At 47.6% G+C, this 15,119-nt stretch overlaps 1 protein-coding gene across 1 annotated transcript; it reads left to right on the forward strand.

Annotated features, from left to right (window-relative positions):
* Nucleotides 1–7,192: 7,192 nt before the first annotated feature.
* Nucleotides 7,193–10,302, forward strand: LOC127308116 (uncharacterized). Its single transcript, XM_051338892.2, has 8 exons — nucleotides 7,193–7,516; nucleotides 7,637–7,755; nucleotides 7,854–8,035; nucleotides 8,138–8,422; nucleotides 8,540–8,598; nucleotides 8,705–8,741; nucleotides 8,852–8,923; nucleotides 9,068–10,302. Exons 1-8 carry the CDS (start codon nucleotides 7,435–7,437, stop codon nucleotides 9,831–9,833), a joined length of 1,602 nt encoding a protein of 533 aa, XP_051194852.1. The 5' UTR covers nucleotides 7,193–7,434; the 3' UTR covers nucleotides 9,834–10,302.
* Nucleotides 10,303–15,119: the final 4,817 nt, after the last annotated feature.

Genomic DNA, 15,119 nt, shown 5'->3' on the forward strand with positions numbered 1-15,119 from the left:
CCATGCTAGAATGTATATATCTAGGAAGCTCATCGAAAACTCACTTTGTAGCTCGGGCTACACGTAGCCCATTTTAAAAATAAATTAGAAATCTGTATTTCAAAGTTTCAAAAGATTCTGAAAAAAAAATCTCGCTGTATGAAATTATGTATTCCACTATCGCGTAAAGTTTCAATCCAAAACTCATTTTAATCTGGGCTACACAAAGATAAAAAAAAAAACTGACAGTTTTGGGGATTTTGAAAATGTGTACTATTCACTATTCTTAGATCTACACTTTGGTGATTTTTGTATCGACCAGAGCACAACGTAACTCTTACAGAAGTTTTACATACTTGTGGTACATATCCCCAACTACATGAAGATTTATTTTCGATTTTTTTTGAAACTTCAAAATACGACTTTCAAAATTTTCAGGAAAACGAGCTACATGTAGCTCGTCCTCTAAAATGCTGCACTCTGGCAGTTCATGTGGATCATTACAAGCTTGGCTTAGTCTTCGATAGTTCCTTGATGTGAATTTGATAATGTTGTAATGATTATGATCGAAACAGGTGTAAATAAACAGATATAATCATATACGACAAATATAAGATGTTTGAATACCTCATCTAATAATTGTTGCGTCGATTTTGCACCCATCATTAGGTTCACATAGAACCTACGCTTCGTCAATTTTGGCTTCTCGTTGCACTAACCCACACGACATACAAAATATTTCTTAAAGTATAGTATGTATTACACAATGTAAGTTCAAATGAAAACTAAGAGGACATTCCGTGAAATGGATTAGTTATGTACGACCAGCCTCATTATTGGGTTTTCCTCATCTCGAAATAAATACTTGACACGCTCTAAGTGTATAGATGACAAGAACACAAGTTTATCAGTTGTTGTATTAATAGATAAAAATGTAGCTTACATGTAGTAAAATAATCGTCACCTGTCAAGAAGACTGCTTAATTATATGCCTAAAATTTGTCTTACTAAGCTAAAATAATATACATCGCCATTCACAACTTTTTTTTCTCGAGAAAACGCAAAAGCATTATGTTTCGATGTATTGATAACTGAGATGCTTATATGAATCCAATGATAGCTATACATGCTTACTTAGTTATAAGTAGTGAACTGATGGTGCGTCGAAGGCAACCCTCACCTTTTGTTAGAAATAAATAATCTTAAATTTTTGTAAGTGCTCAACTCTGTCACCATATCGTGAACATGCATAAGACATAGTACGGATAGAGTAAGAAATGTTTGACTTCATTTATGACTGATACTCTCTATTCATTCATGAATTCTTCTACGTGGTTGTTTATCTAGCTAGGATTTGTCATCAACATGAGGATAGCGAAATAATTGAAATGTGCAGTATTCATTTTTTTGCAGGTAAATAAACATGAGGATAGCGAAATAATTGAAATGTGTAGTATTCATTTGATACAAGCAGTACTATTCGTACACCAAGATTAGATAATTGTTGGCCGGTTGATGAATTATTGGTATGGAGTTAATTGGCCATTGCTTGAGTAGTTGGAGACTCCCTCCCGATTCAGTTACACAAGTGGCCTATATATATGCTGCGGTTTGCCTTTTCTTGCAGAGATCGATATAGGGACGAGCAGAGATGACATCGGAGATTGGTGTTTTTTCTAGGGTCGCATGGAGTCGTGCTAATCATGGTTGGTATTTCGAATGGGAGTTGTTAGGAATTCTTGCCGTGCCTTTAGGATATTACAGTGTAGACTTACTGTGCTTTGCGGTTGTTTCTGCTACCCAGGCTGCTAACAATCGTGCAGTCAGACCCTTGTACTAGATCATACTTCCGCCACGAGTGGGAGTGGTCTCGATGATATTTTATAATGCGCTACATTCTTTGACATACACTGTACTGCAGTAGTATGTCTCACGGAGCCAAAAACGCAAGTTAGAGCACACAATACATGAGCGGGCAGTCAATAATAATCCGGTCCATAGTGTATTTCCACTGGTTGGGCAGCATCAGTACTGGTTTCAGCATCAGTAGGTAGGTGGGGCGCAAAGACTGCAGCCGAGAGCAAGGCAACCACCACCGTCCCCATCGCCACCATCGTCCACCGAGTTTGTCACCACCGATCTCTCCGGGTTTGAGTTTGGTGTCGTCATCCACTTGGCCGTGGAGTGGGATAGGCTGCGCCTCCTCCAAAAGTCTACGCTAATCGCCGATGGCAAAGAGCCCCACGAGGTCGTGTTGTGAGTGGCCGACCGTGCGGCGGGCCTATGGTCCATGGAAGTGTTGTTCGACCGCGTAGGTTAGATGTACCGCTCGCACGCACACCATTCAAGTCGAACACTTCATCATCTTCAAATACGACGGTCACAGCATGCTCGCTATCAAGGTCTTCGACGAGATCATGCGCCACGACCACTACCACTCCGGTGAGGATGATTAGGCGAGGGCAAGATGAAAACGCTAGTGTCTTCTACTATGTTTTTATTAATTTCTAGTTTATTGTATCTATGCTTCAAGCAAATTTTCTTTAAATATGTATGCAATCTATGTAATAGATATTTTATTATGCAAGTTATTCTAACAACGGATCGAATACGTCACGCCGTTGGGTGCACTAGTCTAGTCGCCTGGACCGCGGCACAAATTCTGTATGTGGCACGATCTAAACAGACATAATCGGAATTTGAATCGTCGGTTTAGGTCGTGTCGCTGAAGATGCTCTTCCACAGGACGCTGGTGGGGTGACGAGTACTTGTAAGCTCCATATGCATGACACGACCAAGACAATGTCTGCATGTCACATAGAATGTTCAAAGAACCGGCATAAATAATGAGTGTAGCGGCGTTTAGCTTTTATAAAATCAAACATTTTCAAATTTGATGAAGTTTTCACACAAAGTAACCACATATGTGACATCAAATTAGTACAGTATGTATATTTCAAAGAACAGAGAGAATGCTTGTAGCGGCGTCGGCGGCGCGCGGCTGTCCTTACGTAGCGGGGAAGACGGACCGACTAGCCTGGCCATGGCCGTAGGTACGCCGCGCTGCGCCGTCCGGACCGGGTCAAGCAGAACCGATGACTCGCTGCTGGGAAGCAAAGTCAATCTGCATGTCCAGGCAACGTGAACGCACATGCATGGATCGCAGGTATTATTACTCCTGGCAGAGTTCTCTTCTTCTTTTTTTCTACGAGAAAGTCCGAAGAGTGCGCCCCAACAACTTCGTCTCCAAATATTGAGTCGTATACTCAACATGCTACATGGCTACCTGCGACCACATACATGGTACTACTACGCATGATCCGCTGTTGGTGTAGGGAGACTCAACCGATCTTGTTGTATATTTCTCTCCATTTTATTTCATCATATCTTTTGTTGTTTGATTCATGGTATTACCTCCGTACCAATTTATTAGGCTGACATATAGTTTAAGCAAAAATAATAATCATAAATTTGATTACAAAATCTGAATTATATGTGACCAAAATTACAACATTGGATTCACATTTTAAAACATGCTTTTTTTTGTGAATCAGGAGCTTCAATAATTAAACATGGTGGTTACAATCCTTCATGAGGATATCTTCTAGGAAGGTAGGGATAAAATTTATCCACAGACACCTCCTTCTAGCAGCACTAGCCCTATGAGCACATATATGGGCAGCAATATTAGCTAGCCTATTTACATAATTAATCTCAAAGCTAGAGAAAACCCCACTAATCTCCTTTATTTCTTGGCTGATACTAGTAATAATTGACCTACTAGTGCCAGGACCCTTCACGAGATTGACAACCTCTAGTGCATCCGTCTCCATGATCACATTTTGTAAACCCATGTCAATAGCTAGCCGGACTCCATCTCGTAGAACTTCCGCCTCCATAATCAGGGAAGATGACCCTTGATCATACCATAGGGCTTCGGCCTTTAAGAGCTTCCCTGTGTGGTCACGCACCACACAGCCTGAAGTTCCCTCATTACTATTTGGATTATAACCAGCATCAATATTTATCTTGACAGTTCCTTCATTCGGCGGTTTCTAGCTATGTTTAATTATTTGTAGCTGAGTTTTCTTCTCCTTTCCCAACTGACGAAGATCAAACGTTGTTTCAGTAGCCCATCGAACTGATTGAGCCACAGACCGTCCTCCTTCACCATGCCAGATTGCGTTCCGTTCTGTCCATACATTCAAAACATGCTTTCAATGGTATAATTTTGTCACATATAATTTATATTTCATTGACCAAATTTATGAATAAATTTTTTGGACTACGTGTCAACCTAATAACTGATATCGAGGGAGTATGTGATTTGCTTAATCATGCTTTCAATATGTGATAACCTAATAACTCCCTTTATTAGGTTATCACATATTTTGAGAAAACTTTGACTATTAATTTAGTTAATAAAATATATGATATATCACAAAAATTATATCGTTAAATTTATAATTAAAAATAATTTCAAATGGTATATCTTTTTTATATTTTATCAAACAAATTAGTGGTCAAAGTTTTTTTCTTGAAGCAGTGTAATGTCTTATAAACTGGTGTGAATAGAGTATAAGATGTTTTGGCCACGCAAAATTAGGTACAACGAGCCAGAGGAGGAGAGAGGTCAGCATTGTACATATGTCCATTTTATTTATTTGGCATTGTGGAGTTAGTAAAAGTTAAAACTTTATAAACTTCCACAAAAACTTGATTTTTTTTAACATGTATAGTATTAAAATTATAGTATATGAAAATATACTTTATGATGATTTTAATACCATAGGTTTTAAACAATATGTTGATTTTTTTAAATGGGGATGTGACCTGGCCTCTACATCGAGTAGATGCATACATATTTTATTTAAATTATTAAAAGAAATCTCCGAACAAAGGTATAACTTATTACGAATCACAAATCAATGTAGGTTGATGCATAAATAACCTATCCAATAAAACAGAAAAAAGTAAAACACCAATAAATTAACATGTGAGCCTACAATCAAGTTGCCAGTTGCACTAGCAGAATATTTTTCCTAAATAATTAATTAACTTTTATGAATATAACTTTGACTAAATTTAAAATGTGAACTAACAATAAACACAGGGAGTACTAATTTCACATGCTCGCTCAGAAAGATTTTGTTTTTTGATAAAAGGAATATATTAATATCAAAGCATATCAATTACACCAAGCCTCTGCAACAACGCAATGCCGTAAAAACATTACGGAGGCACGCATCCAAAAAAGAGAAAAATAAAGCTAAGAAATAAAAGTCCCGCTACAATATCCCAGCCCTAGCAATAGTAATACAACCACCACCCAAACAACACCTGAAATTCAGACTCTTCAAAAGCGACGCCTCCGAGAAGGAAACAGTGCACCAGTGCCGTTGTCGCCCAACCAAAGGTCTTAGGTTTTCACCCTGAAGATAGTCTCTGCTCTCAAAACAATGCCTTCAACAAGGACATTTTCAGGCACAACCAGTTAAGGCCAGACCTTGAGTTTTCACCCTGAAAGGTAAGACTCCGAACTTCACATGTGCTGCCGCCCCCACTTTCATACCACTGATGCGAAGTCCGAAACACCAAGCAAGACCCTCAACAGCATAAACACTTGAACCTCTATTAGATAGTCCTCCAATCCGGCCTTCATGATATTCTCTTCTTCTAACTTCACCATGGATCAGCTGTCACTTGGTGTCAACACAGAAAAGAGCTTTGCGCCGCACCCTCCAGACCAAACGATCGGAATAAAAGCATGGATGTGCGCGACCGAATACCACCTATCCAGCAAACTCCATGCAATACATGTTAAATTCGTCGGCGGTGCTTTCTGGAACTCAACACTCCGGCCAGATCATGAAGGCCAAGCCTCCCGCAGGTCTTCATCTTCACCAAAGAGAAACCCTAGGACCGCCGGCTTTATTCAGGTCGGGCCCCACGCCGACGACCATCCCAGGCTGGCCATGGTTGTCGCCGGAGACACCGGCCAAGCAGATCACGTAGTCCGGAGACACCGCACGCGCCTGGGCACCGCCGCAGCCAAACACTAGCCCTCCACCTCCGCCGAGAGGCGAGGAGAAGCAGACCTAGGGTTTTCCCCTGCATCCTGCCCCACCCCTCCCTCCGCCGCCGGCAGGGAACACCACCACCACGTCGTCCGTCATGCCGTCACCGAGCCGAGGCCAGGCGCCGCCGTCGAGGCCCCCGGCGATAGGGCCGCACCCTGGCCCTAGGAAGGCGCCCCGTGCCTGACCCCCACGCGTAAACAACCAAACGAGCTAAGCATGTGTCATAAATCCCGGAAGGTAACATCGAGAAGGCAGTTATCACGGCTCACATCCATATGCATTTCAGACCCTTTCACATAGGCAGAACCGGATCCTCTAACTTGAACAAGCTAAGTTACAGAAGCTACAATATCCTAACTTTACTTCTTGCAAACTATATAATTAAACCCAAATATCATAAATTATTTTGCATAATACAAATTTATGTTATGAATTTAGAGTAACAATATATAGGCAAAGTTATGGTGTAATAAAATTCAGATTATATTTTAATGTTTATAGTAATTATGTAAGTTAATAAATTACAGTACGTAACAGGCTACTTTCCTGAACTTCACTTCTTTGTTTTCCCTGATTTTTCTTGTGCACGCTAGAGGATCCAAGCATGGCCGACGATCCAGTTCCCCACGTCTCTGCTTTCGGAGTGGACAAGAGATATCAATGGACTCATTTAATTCTTCAGTGCAAGTTTCCAAATTTTGCCAAGCCGTCACAAGGTGTCATAGTAGCTGGATGTGTTTACTCCTACTCCGTCTGTGTGTGCAAACTTCCAAGATCAAACGTACTAGTACTTAATTGTATTTGGAGTATATGGAAAAAGGCCAGGTCTAGCATGAAAAGTGATTGTTATTTTCATCATTCTTCCTTTCTCATCATGAGAACATGTCATGTCATGCGTCGGGGTTTTAGTTCAAATTTAGACGGAGGGAGTACAAATTTCCACTATAAATTCATATACTAGTACAATTTTAGAGCGAATCATAAGTTAGGTGAAACGAATACTTCCACTAGATTTTCATTTTTGCAACTACGCCCCCTATAATCGTGGTGAGATTAGTAAATTGGTTAAATGAATCCAACGGGAGAGGAAATAAAAATCCAAAAGAACGGAGCTACGCGGCTGCTCAAGAACTGCAACCTTTTTCTTGCGAAGCGACGCAACGTCGGTACGTCACACACAAGATAGTTCGGCGAGACGGACGCCGGTGCGGCCGCTCCGCTCCCTTCTTCTTCCACGATCCCCTGTTCTGTGCCCAGATCTCCCGATTTCAAAGCGCACAACAATCTGAAGAAGATCCTCCGGAGTTCGTGGCCAAAGCTGTGCCGTTGGGAGATTGACGCCGCATTGACCAGACCGCTCCGATCGCCGCATGCCATGATCATGGCGTCTCGTGGAGCGCCTCTCGTCCTTGTCTTCTTCCTCGCGTTCGTCTCCCTCTTCGCCATCCATGCGTCAGGTGCGTAAGCTCGTTCTGTCTTCCATCCCATGGATCGCTCTCACCAACTTGTTTTTTTTATACTCCTATCAATAAAGAAAAGTGGGAAGAATTTTTGACGAGTCGAGAGATCATGTGCAGCGGCCGGCGCGGAGTCGCCGTTCCTGCTCGCGGCGGCGCGGACGCACCGGAAGGACCCTCTCGCCGGGCTGAGGTACTACACCGGCGGCTGGAACATCAGCAGCGACCACTACTGGGCGGTGAGTTCTCATCTATGATCTGCAAAACCACATTTTCTCTTTCTGTATGCATCCCGGTTATTAAATTTTGTTCCCGTTTTCCGCGGCGCGATCTGCAGTCGGTGGGCTTCAGCGCGGCGCCGGTGTTCGCGGCGGCCGGAATCTGGTTCGCGGTGTTCGGCGCCGCGCTATTCCTCGCCGGCTGCTGCTACTGCTGCTGCCCGAGCCGCAGAACCTCCTACTCCCGCGCGGGCCTGGTCATCTCCTTCGCGCTCCTCCTCCTCTTCACCGCCGCCGCCGTGTAAAATTCCCCCCATCACCGATCACCTCGACGAGCGCCGTTTCATCTCCCGCAAGCACCGCCGCCGCTGTCCTCCTAACTATTCACCCGTTGTTGTTGCAGCGTGGGGTGCGCCGTCCTGTACGACGGGCAGGGCCGGTTCCACGGCAGCACGTCGGCGACGGTGGACTACGTGGTGAAGCAGTCCGGCGACACGGTCGACAACCTGCGCACCTTCACGGGGTATTTGGTGGCGGCGAAGGCGGCCGGCGTGGGGCCCGTCTCGCTGCCCGACGACCTCAAGGGGAGGATCGACGACGTGGTGCGCAAGGTGGGCTCTGCCTCCGACGTGCTCGCCGCCCGCACCGCCAGCAACTCCGCCAAGATCCGAGACGCCCTGGACACAATGTACGTTACTACTAAAACATTAGTGGAGTATTGCTCGTTTGTTCCTCATTACTCATTAGACCTTTCCCATTGAAAACTAACCGATAGATGCTAATCAATTTTGTCAACGCATCGCAGAAGGAAGATTCTGATTGTTCTTGCAGCCGGGATGCTGATCCTTGCCTTTGCCGGTCTTGGTGAGCACATGTTACTAGTAATTTTTCAACTTCTTCTACAGTTGGGCACTTCACGGATCTGAACAATAACCTGATGATCTTTCATTTGCTTGATCATTTCTCGCAGTGTTGTCGGCGTGTGGATTGGAGTCGCTGGTCTACGTGTAAGCATAGAAACATTGGCAGTACAATCGTACATTGTTAATCTAATCTAATATAGCTGCATGCCGTTGGAGACTTGGGTGTTAAGCTACAACTGACCGACTGTCTGCAGGTTGGTGTTTCTTGCGTGGATTATGGTGGCGGCAACGTTCGTGCTGTGCGGTACTTTCCTCCTCCTGCACAAGTAAGCTTCTCACTTCTGCTACCTGTTGCTTACAAGCGATTATACTTGTTCAGTTGCGGTACAGAGCAGCCATGGCCACCTACCTGATCTCTGAATTAAGTATGATGAACCGTCGTAACATGGTAGCTTGTTCATGTCCGACAGCGTGGTTGGGGACACGTGCGAGGCGATGGGAGAGTGGGTGCGGCACCCGCAGGAGCACACGGCGCTGGACGACATCCTGCCGTGCGTTGACACGGCCGCGGCGACGGAGGCGCTGAGCCGGGGCAAGGAGGTGAACTACCGTCTCGTCGTCGTGCTGAACGGCGTCATCTCCAACATCTCCAACGCCGACTTCCCGATGGGGGCGCCGCTCTCGCCGCCGCTCAACTACAACCAGTCCGGCCCGCCTGTCCCGCTGCTCTGCAACCCGTACACGCCGGACCTGCGCGACCGCGCATGCGCCCCCGGCGAGGTCATCGGCCCGGACGCCGCGCGGCAGGCTTGGGGGACACACGTGTGCAAGACCGAGGGATCGGGGCAGGTGTGCGCCACCACGGGGCGCGTGACGCCGTCGATGCTCGGGCAGATGGTCGGCGCCGCCAACGTGAGCTACGGGCTGTCCCGGTACGGCCCGGTTCTGACCGACCTGGCCGACTGCACCTTCGTGCGCCGCGCCTTCCAGGCCGTCGGCAAGGATCACTGCCCTGGCCTCGGAATGTACAGCGAGCAGGTGTACCGGGGCCTCCTCGCCGTCGCGGTTGCGGTATTGCTGTCCGTGCTGCTGTGGGTCCTGCACTCGAGGGAGAGGCGGAAGAGGAGCGACGCCAGGGAGATGGAGCTCGTCGCCCCGGCACCGCCCATGTACAGGCACGGATACCCCGTGGAGGAGAAGGCGCTCCTCTACAGCCCGAGGAGGCCATCCATGTGAGCGTCTCAGTTTAGTCAGATGTCACGTTAGTATTCAATCGACACAGGCTCCCCTTCCAGGGTATGCTTGTAGTTGTAGCCTGCTGTTGATATGGTAGCAAAGTGCTAATTCAAACTCGACATGCTTGCTCATTTAAGCTTATATCTAAACCCAGTATACCCATATATGGGTATACACGAGGCAGTCTGGTCGTCAGTCCAAAACAGCTCGGTGCACGAAGAAACACCTGTTATCCGGCCAAGAGGACGCCAAATAGTCTGGCGCGTGTCCAATGACAGTGTCAATGTCAAAAAGGAAGACACACAGTCCGGCTAGCATCATGACAGGTAATCTGGCTAGTCTCGAGACACACCGCGCCGCCGTCTTGCCTGCATGCTGTCATCATCTCTACCGACACGCACCTACAAAGCCTTGCCAAGGCTCGTGTTGGCCTGCACCGCCTCTCCCGTCATAATCTTTTTTTAACATAGCTCAATTCATGCATGGTTATGGACTTTTTTTTTCGAGGAGGACGAGGGGTGAAACAGCACCGCTTATGATTCCATTTCTCGAAGAGGCCAAGCAGCCGGTCTGAAATCGACGTCGGCCCGGCCGGAGTGCGGGATACGCCATCTCCAAAGCGCAATGTCGTCACATGCGCGTCTAATGGTGAAACTAGGGGAGGTGGTGTTGCCATTGAACACGAGGTCGTTGCGGGTCTTCCAGATGGACCACATGACCGCCGCAACGCCGAAGTGCCAAGTAGACGGGGCAACACCAAGGGGGGCAGGGAGATCCCAAATGGAGAACCGCCCAGCAGGAACATGGACATCGAGGCGAGCCCACACGTGGCTGGCCGTGGCGCACTCGAAGAAGAGGTGGCGACAAGTCTCCACGGAGTCGCAAGCGGCACAGGTCTCCGAGGTGGCGCAACTCTTATGGAAGAGGTTCGCCCTTGTGATCAGGCGGCCGATATCGGCGAGGTACGCGAAGATCTTCAGCTTGGAGGGGAGCCGGAGAGACCAAGCCACACAGGAGGAGGCATCAGTGGGGCGCGGAGGCGACAGCATAAGGTAAGCCTCCCGAGAGCAGAAACTGGCCTTCCGCATGGTGTCGATGAAGCGTCTGCCGGCGCCAGGTTCGAGGGAGATGTCAGCTACCAGTCGCTGCACCTCAAGGAGCTCGCAGGCCGCAGCTGTGGAGAGGCGAGGCTGGAGGTCGATCCCGCCCTCGACCATCGCAGCCACCGTGGCGTGAAGGCGAGTACAGTGGGAGAAGATAGCGGGGAAGCATGGGTAGCCAGGGTGGGACCCGGCGTCCACTTGTCCAGCCAAAAGGACGTGGCGCGACCGTCCACCACCTTAACCCTGGTGATGGCGCGGTAGAGGGGGAGGCAGTGGTCGTCGATCTTCTCGAGAAAGGAGGGAGACTTGGAGGATTCCCCCAAATCACGACCTGTAGAGGAGAAAAACCAGCTTTTCCATGGGAGGGGGTTAGGTAAGTGGAGGCTATGAACAAAATTTAATGCCGAAGCCGCCCTCCTGCGTAGGCAACATTACCTTGTCCCACGCAACCAGCCAACAGGCACCTGAGCAAGAGTCCTTCCCGGTCCAAAAGAAGGCGCGGCGCCTCTTGTCAATCCTGTCAATAACCCCACGGGGAAGCAAGTACGAGCACATATAATACGTAGCAAGATTATTCAGAACAGCGTTACACAAGACGAGCCTACCGCCTGCGGATAACAGGTTTGCGCGCCAACCAGAAAGACGGCGGTCGAAGGAGAGGACAAGAGGTGCGAAAGCAGAGGCGGGGAGTTTCGTTGGGGACAAGGGGAGCCCGAGATACGGTTGGGGGAAAATCGAAATGGGGCACCAAGGGTGGCCGCCATGGTAGCCGCGTCTTCCGCAGAGACATGCATGGGAACGAAGCATGACTTTTCGAAATTTATGGCAAGGCCCGTGGCAACAGCAAAGTCCTCAAGTACGCGCTTGAGGGTAGCGGCCGCTGCAGGGGTAGCTTTGCAAAGGATGAGGGTATCGTCAGCATATTGGAGAACGGGGCAGGGGGTGTCAGGGGAGAGAGGGTGGGCGAGCCCACCTTCAGCCCAGGCCAAGCGAATGAGCCTTTGGAGGACATCAGCAACAATACTAAAAAGGTACGGGGAGAGGGGATCGCCTTGACGTAGCCCATTGCGGCAGGGGATCCAGTCCCCGGGTGACATAGGCATCCCCAATGGGCCTGCCAAAGATAGTACCCGGGGTTTATTGAAGGCCCACTACCCGAAGAATAAGAAGACTCGGAAGCCCAAGATATTGTTAAGGAAAGCTAGAATTGTAATAGGAAGCATTATTTGTAATCTAGCGGGAGGAGTTAGAAACCTTCCCGGACTCTGTAACTTGTACAATACGAATCCCTCGGCTCCGCCTCCTATATAAGGGGGAGTCGAGGGACAAAGAAAGCATCGATCATTGTTTCTAAAACCCTAGTTTCATATTCGTCGAGTACTTTTCGGCTGAAACCTTCGAGATCTACTTGCCCTCTACATCCAGCTAAACCCTAGTCTACAATCCGTAGGCATTGACAAGTTAATACCTTGTCACCGGGGACCCCATTCAACAAGACAGCTGTGAGGCCCGTGCGAAGGATCTTCTCCATCCAGAGGCACCAACGCTCATCAAAGCCACGAGCACGCAGGATGATGAGGAGGCTGTCCCAGTTGACCGAGTCAAAGGCCTTGCGGAAATAGATATTGAAAACCAGAGTGGGCGCTTTGCGGCTGTGGCAGCAGCGGAGAAGATCAGCCGCGTAAACAATATTTTCGGAGATGCGGCGCCCGGAAAAGAATCTAGTTTGGTCCGCGTCGACGAGAGTCTGGTGATGGGGTTCGTAGCATAGAGAACAAAAAATTTCCTACCGCAAGACGAATAAATCCAAGATCTAATCTATGGAACACCCAAGATCTAATCTACAAGATCGAAGCAACGAGATTGATGTGAGACTAACCCTCAAAGATTTCCAAAGCCTACGAGATTAGATCTCGTTGTTGGTGTAGACGATCATCCCCAGTGCTGCAATCCGGCAGCACTTCCGTACTCGGTCGTGCGTACGGTGTCGATGAAGCCCTTCCTCTCCCCGTTCCAGCGGGCAGCGGAGGTGTGGTAGATCTCCACGGAATCCCAGTAGCACGACGGCGTGGTGGTGGTGGTGGAGGAGAAAAACTGCAGGGCTTCGCCAAGCCGGTACATCACTATGGAGGAGAGAGGGGGGCGGCCAGAGCTAGGTCTGAAGGGGTGAACGCCCCCCTGCCCCCTCCCCTCTTTATATAGGGGGGGAGGTCGGTTTGGGTGGCCCCCCAATGCCCAAACCCATCTAGGGCCGGCGGCCAAAGGGGGGAGGGGGAATTCTTCCCCCCAAGTTGATCCCTGATGCGTGCAATTAACACACGTCCGTTGGGAACCCCAAGAGGAAGGTGTGATGCGTACAGTAGCAAGTTTTCCCTCAGAAAGAAACCAAGGTTTATCGAACCAGGAGGAGCCAAGAAGCACGTTGAAGGTTGATGGCGGCGAAGTGTAGTGCGGCGCAACACCAGGGATTCCGGCGCCAACGTGGAACCTGCACAACACAATCAAAGTACTTTGCCCCAACGTAATAGTGAGGTTGTCAATCTCACCGGCTTGCTGTAACAAAGGATTAATTGTATAGTGTGGAAAATAATGTTTGTTTGCGAAGAACGGTAAAGAACAATTGCAGTAGATTGTATTTCAGATGTAAAGAATGGACCGGGGTCCATAGTTCACTAGCGGTGTCTCTCCCATAAGATAAATAGCATGTTGGGTGAACAAATTACAGTTGGGCAATTGACAAATAAAGAAGGCATAACAATGCACATACATATATCATGATGAGTACTATGAGATTTAATCAGGGCATTACGACAAAGTACATAGACCGCTATCCAGCATGCATCTATGCCTAAATAGTCCACTTTCAGGTTATCATCCGAACCCCTTCCGGTATTAAGTTGCAAGCAACAGACAATTGCATTAAGTATGGTGCGTAATGTAATCAACACAAATATCCTTAGACAAAGCATCGATGTTTTATCCCTAGTGGCAACAGCACATCCACAACCTTAGAACTTTCTACACGTCCCAGATTCAATGGAGGCATGAACCCACTATCGAGCATAAATACTCCCTCTTGGAGTTACAAGTATCAACTTGGCCAGAGCCTCTACTAGCAACGGAGAGCATGCAAGAACATAAACAACATATATGATAGATTGATAATCAACTTGACATAGTATTCAATATTCATCGGATCCCAACAAACACAACATGTAGCATTACAAATAGATGATCTTGATCATGATAGGCAGCTCACAAGATCTAACATGATAGCACAATGAGGAGAAGACGACCATCTAGCTACTGCTATGGACCCATAGTCCAAGGGTGAACTACTCACACATCGATCCGGAGGCGATCATGGCGATGAAGAGCCCTCCGGGAGATGATTCCCCTCTCCGGCAGGGTGCCGGAGGCGATCTCCTGAATCCCCCGAGATGGGATTGGCGGCGGCGGCGTCTCTGGAAGGTTTTCCGTATCGTGGCTCTCGGTACTGGGGGTTTCGCGACGAAGACTTTAAGTAGGCGAAGAAGTAGGTCAGGGGGCGCCACGAGGGGCCCACACGCTAGGGCCGCGCGGCCCAAGCCCTGGCCGCGCCGCCCTGTTGTGTGGCCGCCTCGTCGCCCCACTTCGTTTCCCTTTCGGTCTTCTGGAAGCTTCGTGGAAAAATAAGCCCCTGGGCGTTGATTTCGTCCAATTCCGAGAATATTTCCTTACTAGGATTTCTGAAACCATAAATAGCGTAAAACAAAGAATCGGCTCTTCGGCATCTCGTCAATAGGTTAGTGCCGGAAAATGCATAATAATGACATATAATGTGTATAAAACATGTGAGTATCATCATAAAAGTAGCATGGAACATAAGAAATTATAGATACGTTTGGGACGTATCAAGCATCTCCAAGCTTAGTTCCTACTCGCCCTTGAGTAGGTAAACGATAACAAGGATAATTTCTGAAGTGACATGCTATCATAATCTTGATCAATACTATTGTAAAGCACATGAGATGAATGCAGCGATTCGAAGCAATGATGAAGATAATGAGTAAACAAATGAATCATATAGCAAAGACTTTTCATGAATAGTACTTTCAAGACAAGCATCAATAAGACTTGCATAACAGTTAACTCATAAGCAATAAGTTCTTAGTAGAAAGCTTTGAAACAACACAAAGGAAGA

Source organism: Lolium perenne, chromosome 6 (genome assembly GCF_019359855.2).
Source record: "Lolium perenne isolate Kyuss_39 chromosome 6, Kyuss_2.0, whole genome shotgun sequence".
Lineage (NCBI taxonomy): Eukaryota > Viridiplantae > Streptophyta > Magnoliopsida > Poales > Poaceae > Lolium > Lolium perenne.

Bases quoted from the DNA above. Each gene is read 5' to 3' on its own strand.
- LOC127308116 (XM_051338892.2), top strand. From the start codon at position 7,435: ATGATCATGGCGTCTCGTGGAGCGCCTCTCGTCCTTGTCTTCTTCCTC. The intron at 7,517-7,636 runs GTGCGTAAGCTC...GATCATGTGCAG, and splicing joins CTTCGCCATCCATGCGTCAG to CGGCCGGCGCGGAGTCGCCG. The intron at 8,924-9,067 runs GTAAGCTTCTCA...CATGTCCGACAG, and splicing joins ACTTTCCTCCTCCTGCACAA to CGTGGTTGGGGACACGTGCG.